Consider the following 15,056-nt stretch of genomic DNA (forward strand, 5'->3'; position numbering starts at 1 on the left):
CCTGTATGCTTGACCACTCCAGCTTTCTCCGATTTCCTTTCCTCCCTCTTTTCCCAACTCCATGCATTAAAGGCACAGCCCACCAAAACTGCAGCTAAATGGACCTGGTATTCAGAGATTCACATAACACTGCACAAAACCCTGCCAGTCCCCCAACATGAAGAACTTTCAAATGAGACCTATATAGCTTTAGTGTAAAAATACACCGTTGAATCCAGTGTATTACTCGGACTACTATGGGAAATCTTATATAATAGGAGCTGATTTGTCAAACCATAAAGAAACATCCAACATTTTATAAGGATAATCTTAGTCTTAGTCTTGCACTGCAGGTCATTTTATTCCCCAGTTGCTTGCTATGATTTCTCCTAGAGGCTCAGGACAAGATAAGTTTGCTAGCTGAAAATACTTGGTTCTTTAGTGAGCTGATCAGCAAATCACAGATTTTTTTTTTCAGAGTGATTCAATCTACTCTTATTGCTTCAGAGTTATAAACAAGGCTAATCACTGCAGCTGTGGTTAATAACCTTCTTTTACATGGGGTTATGCTTGGCTTAAAACACATTGCTATCTAAAAATCAAGCTACTACATGTACCAGTCAAGTTTCTGGAGTTATGTAGGGACTGGGGTTCATGTAATTTTTGGTTTGTTCTCTTGAACAGGGAGGTTTGGCTTGAAGAATATAAACGTTAAATTGTGATACCAAATTTCTGCTAGTTTGTTTGTTTTTAATCTGGGCCTTTGATCTGGAATTGAAATCTCATAAAGGAAAGTGGCTTTCTCCATCATATTTACTTACATATTAGTACTGTGTTTGTATGGCTCTGTTGTAGAAAATGTGAAGGTTGTAGAGAAGTTGTAGAGAAAGTGAAGAGGATCCAGAAACAAGCAACAAAAATATGAAAGGGGTTGCAATGTGAAAAAGCTAAAGAAACTAAATATATTCAGTTTGGAGAGACAAAGATTAAGGGGGGTGTAAAAACAACCCTCCAATTCAATGTATTAAAACCTTTCCTACCTCCATGAAGTAAGGAAGTAGTATTCAACCTAATTTACCCCTGTGGAAATTAAGGAGCTAAAAATCACACAGCAAATAAGGGCCATGGCGGGGATGGGACCCCACAGATATCTTACTTCTGGGATAAAGGAAAATAAACTATGCCCCCTGCCCCCTTTTTTAAAATCTCTTAGGAATGACAGGGAAGGTGGCTCATCCTAAAGAAAGGCTGCAGCAGAAACAAATCTGCATAAGAGCAGGAACCAGTCCTGAATCATCTAATTGTTGTCAGCTGCGCTCTGAAAAAAGTTCAGTAGACATGGACCCTGATTTACCTATTCAGCCTGCCAACAATCTGCTGTTATAGCTATGGTTTTGAAGGTATTATTTCCTGAGTTTTGTCAGGACAATACATTTTAGGATGCAGAACCTGTATTCAGAAGGAAAAATTATAGATTAGTGCTGAAAGAGAAGAGGAGCATTTGAAGTGGGTAGGAGGAGATAGTGATAGAAAGCGATAAGAGGAAAGTGAAGGAATGGCTAAGTCAAATAGGAAATATTACATAAAGGAACAGATGAAAATGGACAGGGATGGAAAAGAAAAGAAGATGAAGGAGTGGACAGAGACTGGTGAAGAGAAAACTAAATGAACAAAGCTAGGTAGAGACAGATTGGCTGTGCACAGAGCAGTGTTCTGAAATGTCCACAGTTCCCATAGCCCAGACATTGTCCGGACTGCCTTCTCATGACGGGAAAGTGAGGCCGCCTGACCTCATCCTTCTTACGCTGAAATAAATAGCAAAACCGCCATGGACTTTCAAAGGTAAAAAACTAGGTCCTCTGTAGAGTTTTATTTTTAAAGGCTTTCTAAAAAAGCCCAGCCCTGCTTCTCAAGAGTCTTCAAGATTTTCTGCCATTTACTTAAGCAGGACTAAGCTCTATTCAGAAGTGTTCTGGTTCTATAAAAAGCAAACACACTAATTCTGACTTTTCAGAAGAGGGAGCCTAAAATTGTGGTCTAGTGATGTCCACTCTGTCCGTTCTAGAAGCTCACCAGGTCAAGATATGTTAAATTCTTCTCAGCCTCTGGCACCTGACATCACCATTATCTATACTTTAGAGAAGGTAACTAAATATTTATACTGTGAACTGCAAACAGAAATGGTCTGATTCTAAAGATTAGAGCACTGGCTGGGCAAGATGGAGAGCGTGGCACTTTTCTGCATGTTTTCCATTTTTCAGGCCCTATAGGATATCACTTGGGGTGCACCTCTGCAAATGGGGCTGTTTTCTTTTCTTGCTGAGTCTCGTCTAGGGATTCTGATGCAGGGCTGTGCCTCTGCAAGTGGGGAATCCAGGGCAGGTGCTCCTAGGGCTTCAGGGCCTGATGCTGCGTGTCCTGGGAATTCCTCTGCAGAATCAGGCCCCTAAAGCCCTGGGCATGCTTGAAGTCCTGTTCCGCTTGCACTCTCCTGCCTTCAAACCAACAGATGTCCACCACAAAAGAGTGGCATTCATTTATTTGACCTCTTGTTGCAGCCACATCCTTTGGTTTTGTGGCACGACAAAGGGCACAGACATCTGTTTGCTTTCACTTTGTGCCGCTATAAAATGTTTTTGGTGGCACAAAGACAACATCTGTTTGCAGCCATGATTTTGCAAGATTAAGTTTTTAACTGGATTAAGTTAAGGGGCTTTAAAAGCAAAAATATAGCCTGTAGGGAGCAGAAGGAACATTAGGAGCAGAGGCATAATGAGGCAGCTGGGTGCCCAGGGCAGACAACACACGGGGCCTGCAGTGACTTCTGGCTGGCATTTGTGCAGCTGCAGCAGTAGCTGTTTTTTCCCCTCATCCCCAACTTGGTGTTCAGGGTGGCTGTTCTGGACACTCTGCCCCAGTTACATCGCTGATTAGGAATAATGAAAACAAATCCTTGAATTATTGCTATAGTTGCAATATAAACCCATTGATGGGTCAGATTAACTGTAAGAGAAGTGCATGTTAACAGACCAGAGCAGAGGCATCTATCCTTTTTAAACCACAGACTCCAGGAACAGAGCCATAAGTGCTATCCAAGGCAACAGATTTAGCGGAGGAGTTGATGCCACCACAGGACACAAACTGGACGGGAAGGAGAAAAACTAACAGCTTTTCTCAGGACAGCATATGTCTAGGTGTTAAACGAAGAAAGAGAGCTTAGTTCTTTTTAACAGCTACTTTGCCTCAGAAAATGGGTTTGGAAAGCACGTCACGCTCCTTACTATTTTGAAAGGGTATGTTAATAGATTTTCAATGATGAATTAAATAGCCTTGTGATACTTTTAAATTATATATTAAAGTCTCGAGAGAGGCAGCCTGGACTGAGGATATTAGTTTGGGTTTGAAAGCCAGTCACTAGTTCAGGGGTGTTCAACCTGCAGAGCCAGGTCACCTGGCCTGTGTAGCTGTCACAGGTCAGGAAGTTTGGCAGCAGGGAAGTGGTGGCAGCAGTTGCTGTTCCCTTGCTGCCAAATTTCCTGACCTGTGGGGAGCCCCACAAGGTGGCTAACAGCCCTGTGCTCTGGATTGGGCATGCAAGTGCTGATCCCAGTGTGCTGGCCCAGATGGAGGTGGCAGGTTGTGATCCTGGTATGCTGGATTGGGCAGAGGCAGCAGGGCACAATTGGGGAACGCACAGCCCCATCCAGGTGGTCCGGGGAGGGGAAGGCAGTGGTGTGGGGCTTGACTCTGGATAGAAAACAAGGAGCCCAATCCTGGTGCACAGGGCCAAAAGGTAGAGCACCACTGCACTAGTTAATTCTAAGTCTGGTTGTGACACGGACACACTCTGTAGTCTTGAGCAAATGTCTCTTTTCTCCATTCTTCCTTCTCTAAGATGTGACTGATCTTTGGCCTACCTCACTGAAGTGTACGGTGCTAATTAAACTTTGTCAAGTTCTTTGAAACAACAAAGGACTAAGTAACTCTATCAGTGAAAGCACCCTTCATTACAGGCACCTGTCATCTGTGATTAGTTTCTCTCATGCTCTTTCTCCCTTGCCTTTCTGGGGTTGTTTGGTCACTCACTCGTGGACAGGAAGGCCCACGTTCCAAGGACCAGTTCAACTGAGTGTGGTGCCAGCTTGACCGAGACCACCAGCAGCAATGGCTGCAACAGTGAGTATGTTCCAAATGAAGTGGTGGGGCTCTGCTGGAGGAGGAAAGGGGTCTGAAACGGGTCTTTTGCATTGAGAACAAACATACTTGTGTTTACTTTTCAGAAATAACAGAGTAAAGCAGTAAAACAGAGGAACCATGGCAGAGCAATGTGCAGAGCAACCATAAACATATAACAGGTGTATGGGAGAGCAAGCTAAGCAGGATGTGTGGAGAAAAAATTAGAAACAAATAGGGGGTTTGCTAATGTGCTGGGAGAGGTCTGCAGCTAGGCTGTAAGGAAAAACAGTTACATTTCTCGGAGTTCCAGGCTGTTTGCAAAGGGAAATTGTATGGAGAGCACTTGGACCAGCTTTTGACTGTGGGATTTTTCCCAACAAATGCATCTGAAACCTTTTGCTACCAAGTAGTTACATCAGCTGGTTCCCCCCCTTTTTTTCAAATGTGCAGTTAGGAAGCATGAAATAATCACATAGGGATCATGAAATAATCACAGTGTGTTTTTCACTATGTAAGGAGTATGAAAGGCTTCTCATAGAGGGTTCTTTCACCTGATCACCCCTTATCACAGAAAATTCAGAAGCATTTCTCAAAGGAGCCCAGAGGCTAGCCAAATCCAGTGTTTCCCAAATTTATATTTAGAATATATGTCCCGAATTTGACCTATTTCAGGAATACTCACCAGATGTGGAAAAAGGTACCTTCTCATCACTCTCTGCAGCTAACATTAGTACCTTTTTTTTTTTTTTAAAACAGTGATTCAAAACATCACCTTCTAGCTCAGAGACTTCAACTTGCAATAAAAAATGTCAAAATGAGATTTATAATTGTTAAAGAAAAACTACTGGGCAGAGTAATTACCTTGCATTTGGTATATGCCCCTAATACTGAGCAAAGGGCCTTCCTCAATGCTTTTGTTCCTTTCTTGACATTTCTTTCTGAGGATCTCATTACTGAGGGAGATTTAAATCTCATCCTAAAGCCCACTGTTATTTCAGACCATAGAAGAGAGGAATCCAATTCCCATGGCCCATATTGGAAACAAAACCTTTTCCAGCTGGGGGTATATGAATCCTGGATGATGGGGAAGCCACCAGCAAAGAATTATTTATTTTATTCACACCTACCTTTGCTATTCATTCAAATGCCTTCTATATCTTTGTCTACTCACTTTAAGGATTTTCTAACCATTACAGATGGAGGTCAGCTGATCCAGTCAGTCCCTATTCCTGTCATGACTACACACAGACATTGGCTGGGTAGCAGAAGCCATAGCAGCTGGGAATGGCACAATGCATTTTTTAATGAGTTTGCAGCCTGGGGTGCCATCATTAGCAAATCTAAAATTTATTTAAATGATGATAAAAATGGCAAGCTAGCTCCCAATACGATATGTGGGACTTACAAAGCAGGGTTAAGGGGAAACTTATTGCAGACAATTTCTACTATTGGAAGGGAAAGACATGCAGAACACAGATTGCTCCTCTCTGAAATAAAAAACATAATTTTGCATAAAAATATAGGTGAAAGAAAAAATTTAAAGAAATCTATCTCCCTGTGGGGCCTGCTCCATGCTTCCTTGTTAGAAGAAACAGAAAATATGTTTTATCAGTTCAGACAAAAGTACATTGAGATGGGAAACAAAGGCCATAAATATTTAGCAAAGATGAGTACCATGATTGGGATGAGAGAACAAAACAGCAAGCTCCATTACACTGGAGAAGCTGGTTTCCGAGTTATATCTGACCCCATGCAGAACGAATGGGAGGGAGGCAAGTCAGTCTCACTCTCAGGAAAAGGGTGTTGCCCAGACAGGTTCTCCATTGAATTGTACATGTCTCTGATGGGTCACTTTCTCTGCAAACTTACCAATCTTCTAAACATTATTCAGGACTTCCAAACTTTAGCCAATAGTAGGAAAGAAGCCAATATTGCTGTGATATTAAAGGCCAGAAGTGATAAAACTGAAGTTACTACACATAGACACATCTCACTGTTAAATACAGAGTTTAAGAATTTTGCAAAGGTGTTGGCAGCCAACTTGGAATCAATTTTACTTAAAATAACCAGCATACACCAATTGGGAATCAATCAGGGAAGACTGCTATTAGATAACTTCCCTAGGCAACTGGCTGTAATCCCTTTGATTTTACTAAAGGCAAAGGCAGATATTTTATTTTCATTAGAGGTGGAAAAGGTCTTTAATCAGGGTGAATGGAAATTACTGAAGGGAATAATTCTAGAAAAGCCAGTTAAAAAATGTACTGAAATCTTACTCTATAAACACTCAAAGCCCCTCTTGCTTCATAGAGGAACATGGCAAATTTATCCACAACTTCCCATCTTGCTGGTATTAATCAGAAAAATATTTGCACAGAAACTTAGAGAAGATCAACCAACGCAATGCTTAACTGCAAACAGATCAGCCCATAAAACAGTGCTGTCTGTGGATGCTCTATTAATGTTTACAGAGTCACTCAGATCAGTGGCATATGTGGGGTTTAAAATTAATCATAGCAGTACACAAGCTACATCAATATGTCTTAAATCTCCAAATGAAAACAGACTACAGCTTCATTTAAAGTGGCCCAAATATCACACAAAAAACATGGTGGTCAACATTATTTCCAACACAATAACATTGTATGAAGCCATTGGTCCACATTTGTTGGAAAAAACTAAAAAATGATTCAGTGGCAAAAGATCATCATTACATGGTTTGACAAAACTATTGTCACAGCTACAGCGTTGTGCCTGAGGAGCACCTCTGCCTTCCAAAATCTCTGAAGAGAGGTTTCCCTTAACATGTGAGAGCTCATTTGGGGAACAGTTGCAGCCCTAAATCAAAATGCTGCCTGGCTGTCCCTGGTACACAGCCTTGCTGTCAGGGTGGCAGAGCACACCAAAGTAAGGAACAACACTAGGCGAACATTGATCTCCTCTTCTGCTGCTTGTTTCAGCTCGTATACCAACACCCAGGGGGAATACAGAGCAAAGTCTACTATCTGCTCTAAAGATTCAAAAAGAAGCGTTAGAGAGAACCCGGCTCTTTCATCACTCACTGCACAAAATCACAATTCTCTTCTTCCTTTCAGGATTCATTTCAAAACAGAAAAGGGAGGGAGATGAGCTTCAATAGAATGACCCAGGCATCTAAAAAGGGAGATGGGTGGCAGGTGCAATACAGAAAATATTTGCCCCATTCAATAATTTCAAACATAAGCACCATTCTCACTCTGTGAGTTATCAGTATTGATTCGTGTTCTCCAAATGGAAAAGATAACCCCAAAACTGAAGAGAACAAAATATCTCGTTCCAGGCAGCCAGGGGCCAGACCTGGGGGCTGCTTGCTGTGCAGGCCACAGACCCTGGGGTCACATGTCACATGGACAGGCACCCTCTGGCTCCTCACCACCACTTAGGCTGTCAAATACACCCTGCCACCTTCCACCACGTGAACAGGATGGCTCGCACAGTGCAGGCAGCCCAGCTCCCCTCTCTTCCAACTGCACACATAGGTGGTCTCCCCCTCCCAACTCCCACAGCACAGGTAGCCTGTCCTCCCCCACCTCCTACTCACACATGCAGAACCCAGTCCCACTCTCCTGTTTGCACACGCCAACCACCTCCAGTGCAGGCACCTTTGCCCACTTTGCTGTGCAGGGCTGGGGCAGTGGGATAGGAGTAGCTGAGGAAGAGGGGGGTTGGGGTAGCAGTCAGCCAGGACCCTGCATGCTAACCCTTCAGGGGGCACATACAACTCATGGGCTGCCAGTTGGACAACCCTGGCATAAATTATAAAAGAAGAAATACCAAAGCAGAAGGAATAGCTGTATGAGGAGATCTCTTATGAACAGTGATTATGGGTGTATTATGGCATTACTACCTCTTCTACACATTACCATGGAAAAACCCTACAACATCAGGTTCCACTGGCATTTGGCTTCTTTCAGATGTAGACACAGTACCAGAATATTTTAAATTGTTTTTAGAGGAAACTGGGGCTCAGCTTGCAGTTTTTCCATTTCTGGTAGGGCTACTTTAGAGTCCAGGATTGCTAGTTGAGAACTCTATTATAATTCTGTAAAATACACAAATCAGGTTACTTGATGATTCCCTAAGAGTTTTGGGAACCAATTTTGTAGTTTTGTAAGGTAAAAATGCAGAATCTGATAATTCTTCTTGATAGCAGCTAGATGGTAAATTGAAGAGCTATAGAAAAGATAGGGCACACCCCCTTTGCCCCAGATAATACCAAATAAGTCAAAAGCACCTAGACTTAAATCATTTATCATTTTTTCTCCATTGAGGAAGAGGTTCATACCTTTTAGAAAGCAAGCAGGGCTACCTTTCTTATTTTAAAGAGAAAGAACACACAGCTACCAAAAGGACACCGAAAAAAACTGAAACTGTTTTTCTTTATTGTACAAAAAATTGCTCTACCTTGTTATTATCAAAAGTCCATGTCTCTTCTTGCTTTCTTTTTTCTGATCATAGCCTGTGTAAGAAGCTATCTATGTAACTATATCTCAAATGAAATGCACAAAATAAAGTATTTAGTGTAGACTGCCAGCAGCTCGCGCTCTTTTTTTTAATATTTGGGCCAATGCTCAAGAGAAATCTTCTCTCATGACTGATTCACACAGTTTTTATACCTCTATTTATTTGCAGAGCAATGCAAAAAATTAGAAATTACTATAGAGCCTAAAAAAGGCAAGAAATTGCTGTTTCCATTATTGTGGAGGGACTCTAGTGTTCTCTCAAACATTAACTTCATAGACCACTCCTAACAAAAGCCTCTTTAAAGGCACCTCTCTGTCTTCCCAATGAAACGCCTGAATGTTAATTTCTCAGCATACACAAGGTAAAGACTTTTTTCAAAACATTTTGCATATAGCACAACACTGATCATTTGACCTCTTCCTTTTTTGCATGTTACCTCAAAAGGAACCTAAAATGTATGTAGGATCTTTCAAGAGTCCAGTGCCACATAGAGCCATGTTATACTGATTGTTTTCTTCTTCTGCTACTCTGAACATTATTTCCCTACTTCCCCTCAGCAGAGAATTCCGGGATCCCATTTGATACACAGCAGAGCTGGATTTTTAACTGAGAAGTAAATAAGAAAACATACTTTTCAACACACATTTCTCATGGTCTCACCAGGCACCTTTGCCATAGCTGAAAGTCAGTTTCATCATTTGCATGATCCCTGCCAAGAGGACATGACTCACCCTGACTCACTCATTTGTATAATAAGGTTTTTCTATTAATAACCAGGCCAAATCTTCAGGTGCAAAATGCAACAAAAAGCTGGGATCAACAGGTTTCTGTGGGTTAAAATCCCTTTCTGTGTCGTGTGGCTTCCAACCTCTTCCCTTCTAACAGGTCACCCTTGCAAAGCTGCATTAGAAGTAGCCATATAAGCTGCATCCCCATGAGCATGAACGTACAGTTTGCAACATCTCAAAGCCTTTTGAGGTGTTGTGAAATGCACATGGTGCTCAAGATTCTGTTTGCTGCACTGTGTATTTTCAGTGTGGTGGCAAAATTAGATACTGGGAAATTCCAGTATCTAAAAAACCCTCACCAGAAAGAAGTGGGATGGCACACATGGCTGCAGCATGCGCTGCATGCCCAAAACTGGAGCCAGGTTGGCCGCAGTCACTCTTTGGCTGCTGGCCAGGTTCTGCACATGTGGATCACCACTGCTGCAGCCCCAGGTAATTTGCCACGCTCCAGAGCGTGCGTGCAGGGGGAAACTATGTGCTGCTGCTATTTGTCCCTGGGGAAATGCACGTTCCCGCTCATGGGGACATACCCATAGAACGCATATAAAAATCCTAATTCCCCAGACATAGCTTTTGCCAGATGGGTCCTTTAAAGGACACATTTCAGCCACACTATGTAAATCCAGAAAAAAGTGCATCCCCATTTTAAATATTTCAAATTTATTACAAAAGGAAACACAGAGGAGGCTGTCATTTGTACACCCAAGGTATAGTGAGGAAGAGTGAGTAAGGTGCATGCTGCAGAAAGTTTACAAAACTTGAGCAGTTGGCATATATTTCGAGCAGCTACTTGGCACATCTTATAAAAACACAGAATGTTAGGGTGGGAAGGGACCCCAGGAGGTCATCTAGTCCAACCCCCTGCTCAAAGCAGGAGCAGCCCTAACTAGATCATCCCAGACAAAGCTTCGTTCAGCCATGTTTTGAAAACCCCCAAGGATGGAGACTCCACCACCTCTCTGGGTAACCTGTTCCAGTACCTTACTACCCTCCTAGTGAGAAAATTTCTTCCTAATATCTAACCTGAACTTCCCTTGCTGCAACTTGAGACCATTGCTCCTTGTTCTGTCATCTGCCACCAGAGAACAGTCTAGCTCCATCCTCTTTCAGCACCCCCTTCAGGTAGTTGAAGGCTGCTATTAAATCCCCTGAGTCTTCTCTTCTCTAGGCTAAATAAACCCAGTTCCCTCAGCCTCTCCCCGTAAATCATGTCCCCCAGCCCCCACACCATTTTGCTGCTCTCTGCTGGACTCCCTCCAATTTCTCCACATCCTTTCTGTAGTGGGGGGCCCAAAACTGAACACAGTACTCCAGATGTGGCCTCACCAGTGCTGAATAGAGGGGAATAATCACTTCCCTTGACCTACTGGCAACACACCTACCAGTGCAGCCCAGTATGCCACTAGCTTTCTTGGCAACTAGGGCACACTGCTGACTCACACTCAGCTTATTGTCCATTGTAACCCCCAGGTCCTTTTCTGCAGAGCTGCTGCCCAGCCAGTCAGCCCCCAGCCTGTACTGGTGCATGGAATTGTTCCATCCTAAGTGCAGGACTAGTCCTTGTCGAAACTCGAGATTTCTTTTGGCCCAGTCATCCAATTTGTCTAAGCCACTCTGAATCCTAGCCCTAACCTCCAGTGTATCTACTACTCTCCCTAGCTTGGTGTCATCTGCAGACTTGCTGAGGGTGCACTCCATGCCATCTTCCAGGTCATTGATTAAGACATTGAACAAAACCAGCCCCAGGACTGACCCCTGGGAGACTCCACTTGATACTGGCAGCCAATTTGACATTGAGCCATTGATTGCTATTCTCTGAGCCTGATGCTCCAGCCAGTTTTCTATCCACCTTACAGGCCATTCATCCAGCCTGTACTTCCTTAGCTTACCTGTAAGAATGCTGTGGCAGACCATACCAAAGCCTCGCTAAAATCAAGGTATACCACATCCACTGGTCTCTCCGAGCCAGTCACCTTGTCATAGAAGGCAATCCAGTTGGTCAGGCATGACTTTGCCCTGGTGAATTCATTCTGATAGTTCCTAATCACCCTTTTCTCCTCCAAGTGCTTACAAATGGATTCCTTGAGGATCTGCTCAATTTTTCCAGGGACTGAGGTGAGGCTGATTGGTCTGTAGTTCCCTGGATCCTCCTTTTTCTTTCTTAAATATGGGCAGTATGTTTGCTGTTTTCAACCACTTGGGACCTCTCCTGATCACCAGGAGTTTTCAAAGATGATGGTTTAAGATAAGCTGCACAAAAGTATATGGACTGTTTCCTTAGTTAAATCTTCATCCAGGTTAAATAGTAGTAAAAATATGCCTGAAGGGAACATCTTCAGAGGTGGCAATCCCCAACTCTATGGGAAATTCAAAAAGCCTCACTGAAAATTCCCCTTTTAAAAGGACCTTAACACATCAAACACTGCAAAATACATAATTAAATGGGATAATAAGGATTTTTTTATGCCAGACCTATACTTTTCTATAAACCATAAGGAGTTCAGAGCACAGTTTGTATGCATTCTAATTTCAAAAGCCAAAGAAACGGTTGATCTAGGCCTCTGCCCAAAGCTGCTTGGAAGTCAATGGAAAACCTCTGAGTGACTTAAGTGAGTTTTGTATCATAGCCACCTACTATACCAGCATTATAATGATTTCAGTTACCAAATGCCTAGGCTTGAATTTCAGAAAAGTCTCTGAACTGCAGCACAACACTAAGTTTCTTAGTGCTGGTTTCAAGCTGCTGGTACAGTAATCTTGTGTTCAGGCCCCTCTCTGAAATATGTGCTCCCATTACAAAGTCCTTAACTCAAGCTTTTCATTTTATCTGCTGCTGCTACAGCCAGAATTGCACCATTATTGACTGGGAGCCAGTATATAATTTCATACCATAAACCCTTCCCAGAAGCCAATGACAGATGGTTATTGAAGTAGAAAGAAGCTAAATAAAAAGTAAGGAGTATAGTGCGCATATGATGTTTTAACAGATGGGTAAGGGCTCTAGATTTTACCAAAGGTAGAAAAGAGGAAAAGCAACCATATGAGGTTTCTTAATAGGACAGCCATGTGTGAGAAGAGAGATTGAACCCTGATTTTTCCCTCAACACAGAACAGATTAGTGCCAGTGTCACTGTGAGAGTGAATTTCAGTGACAAGTTTCGGCAACAGGACATGTCATGGCAAATATTAAAAGGTGTGTACTACGGACAGCAGTTATCAATAGGTCACGGTGCAACAGTCTGTCCTAAAACAAAACAAGCCTTCCCATCCCATGGAGACAGCATTATTTTATCTTGAATTGGGATTTCCCTGCTGTATCGGTTTGGTGCAATGTCTTCATGGGGCTGACATTAGCCCACCATCCCATCTTTCATGCCACATCTAGTATTTGGAGATGGTGTGAAATACAGCAAAACATGAGTAATTTTTTCTCATCTTTATTTTCACTGATTAAGATAAGGAAAAATATTTAAATGATAATAAAGCTCCACTGACAGAACAATCTGAAGTACCCCAGTTGGAGTTGGTAATCTGAATATCTAGTGGAGCTGGTACTTCTTCCTAGTTGTATTGATGCAAATGAGAAACCATGGAAAACGGCACATTTAAGAACTTCAACCCAGAGAAGCCTGGGGGGAAAAAAACATGTCCATTAAAGTAAAAATGAGATAAACAAGCAACATCTTTTTCTTCTCTTCCCACCTCATGACCCCACTCCTACAGACTAATATATAAACAAGTAAAGAGTATATAACATATTCAAAACTGTTTGACTACAAGGTGTTTAGTCGTGTCAGTTTATAACTGGAAAGCTTTCCTTTAAATCACATTTTTCTTTCTTAATATAGACAATACTAGATGCCTTACATATTTTGTATTTTATTGAATGGATATGGCACAATTCTTATCCAAAGATTCTCACTCATCTCGCCTAAGGAAGAGAGGCCTTTTTGTTAACAGGACCCAATTCCAGATGTGGAGAGGATGTGTAGCTCTCTGTCTTGAAAGTAGTTTCAGTGAAATCAATCACATGACCTTTCCCCAGACTGTTTTATATATATTTATAGACTAGATTACATCAAATACTGACTTCACTGCTACACTGTTGAGTTGTGTTAATTTGGGACTTCACTGGAATATGTGCAAATCCTAGGTTGAGAAAAAGAAAACTTCCCTCTACTGCAAGATTCCATCACATGTAAATTTACCTGCAACTGATTTGTGCAAATTATTACACAAAATGCAAAGCCTTCCCACACCTATTATATTAAACTGTATTCTGACTACAAGATCTGAGAACATTACAAGAAAGCTATTTCCTTTAGATTCTGGAAAATGCCTTCACTGCAAACATATCCATTGTCCCAGAAGCCACCAAGCAGCTCAACTGATGTTTAAAAAACACATTTAAACCTGGTTGGGTTTAGCTGAACCAAGATGAATAAGAGTCATAACTGTAGTATACCCATGGAGCAGATTATCCTTTACGTCATTACATTCTCTCAGTATGAAATTCCCGGTGACTATTCGATCACAACCTATTTCTCCATGTCCAAAAAAGCCAAAGAGGGGAATGCTTGGAAAAAATTTTCTAAACGCATCTGCTTCAAGATTCCTCTTGGTTTTATAATGCTGGTAACCCCTGCCCACACATGCAAACATGAAGCCAATGGTGTTGTGCTCTGGAATGTTTGCTGCTTTGAGACGCTGCATGGCTGCTTCTGCTGTCCTCTCGTCAACGACATCTTGGTCTAACAGAACTGTAGCACTCTGTATTTGGGGTCCACTGAAAGCCAATCCAACCACCCCACAGGAATCACCAGGCTGATTGTTACCACTGAAAGGTAATGCACACCAAGTTAGAGGTTTCCAGAGGAATCATTCTAGATTTCAGTACAGGCTGTGGCAGAAGTTTATACCAACAGAACAGACAAGGCTCCAAGGAGATCTTTACTGCCATCCACAAAAGACAGGCCCAATCAGCCAGACTGGCATCAGGGCCAGACTGACATGCACCCTGTGCAGAGGCACTTTATACCAGCCAGTGGCAAGTCTTTCACACCCCTCAACAAAAGGAAGAATCCCTTGCTGAAGATGAGGCATAAATATACCTTTCCAAGCCAAATGCAATTTCGTATGTAGGACCATTCACAAGCCAGGCTCAGCTGTTTGGGGAATTAGGGCCTACTATTTAGGAATTAGGCCTACTAAACTGGGCAAATCAGGCTGCTCAGTGTTCAACTATCAGAACAAGGGAGCAGGAGGGAGTGGACTGCCAGTAAACCTGCGGGGTCTTGGTGCTTCTCCCCTCTTCTCAGCTGCCTGGGACATGCTGTGTTATCAGGTGGTGATCTCAGTCACATTGCTGTGACAAGGCTCAGCCCTCGGTAGCACTGTTTTGTAGGATATCCTGCTGGTCACCATCAAATCCTAAGCATAATGGGGCATTAGGAACACTCCCAGCACAGCACCTGACCACAGGTGACAGGAGTGGCGCACACAAGCACCATTTAATTGCTAGCCAATAAGTTTTCAAATACCAAAAAATGCACTGTTCAAGAAAATTGGGGATTGCTGATTTCTCCAACCCCAGACGGAGATAAATTATAA

General features: G+C 42.5%; 2 protein-coding genes across 11 annotated transcripts in view; one reads left to right on the top strand and one right to left on the bottom strand.

Moving 5' to 3' along the window:
• NRG4 (neuregulin 4) overlaps positions 1 to 8,727 on the top strand; it is a 105,067-nt gene extending 96,340 nt beyond the window's left edge. For all 3 annotated transcript variants that reach the window (XM_014606043.3, XM_006261348.4, XM_019477485.2), the window contains 2 exons: positions 4,076 to 4,155; positions 4,260 to 8,727. In XM_014606043.3, coding sequence (XP_014461529.1) covers positions 4,076 to 4,155; positions 4,260 to 4,273 — 94 coding nt within the window. In that variant the 3' untranslated portion in view covers positions 4,274 to 8,727. The remainder of the gene's footprint in view (positions 1 to 4,075; positions 4,156 to 4,259) is intronic.
• Positions 1 to 15,056, bottom strand: part of FBXO22 (F-box protein 22) — a 73,686-nt gene that overhangs the window by 48,008 nt on the left and 10,622 nt on the right. The window contains exon 7 of one of the 8 annotated variants that reach the window (XM_006261347.4): positions 12,868 to 14,283. The exons of the other annotated variants lie outside the window; for them this stretch is intronic. Within the exon in view, the coding sequence (XP_006261409.1) occupies positions 13,854 to 14,283 (430 nt within the window). The 3' untranslated portion in view covers positions 12,868 to 13,853. Of the gene's footprint in view, positions 1 to 12,867; positions 14,284 to 15,056 lie in introns of those variants that run through there. 8 annotated transcript variants of the gene reach the window in all.

Source organism: Alligator mississippiensis, chromosome 11 (assembly GCF_030867095.1).
Source record: "Alligator mississippiensis isolate rAllMis1 chromosome 11, rAllMis1, whole genome shotgun sequence".
Lineage (NCBI taxonomy): Eukaryota > Metazoa > Chordata > Crocodylia > Alligatoridae > Alligator > Alligator mississippiensis.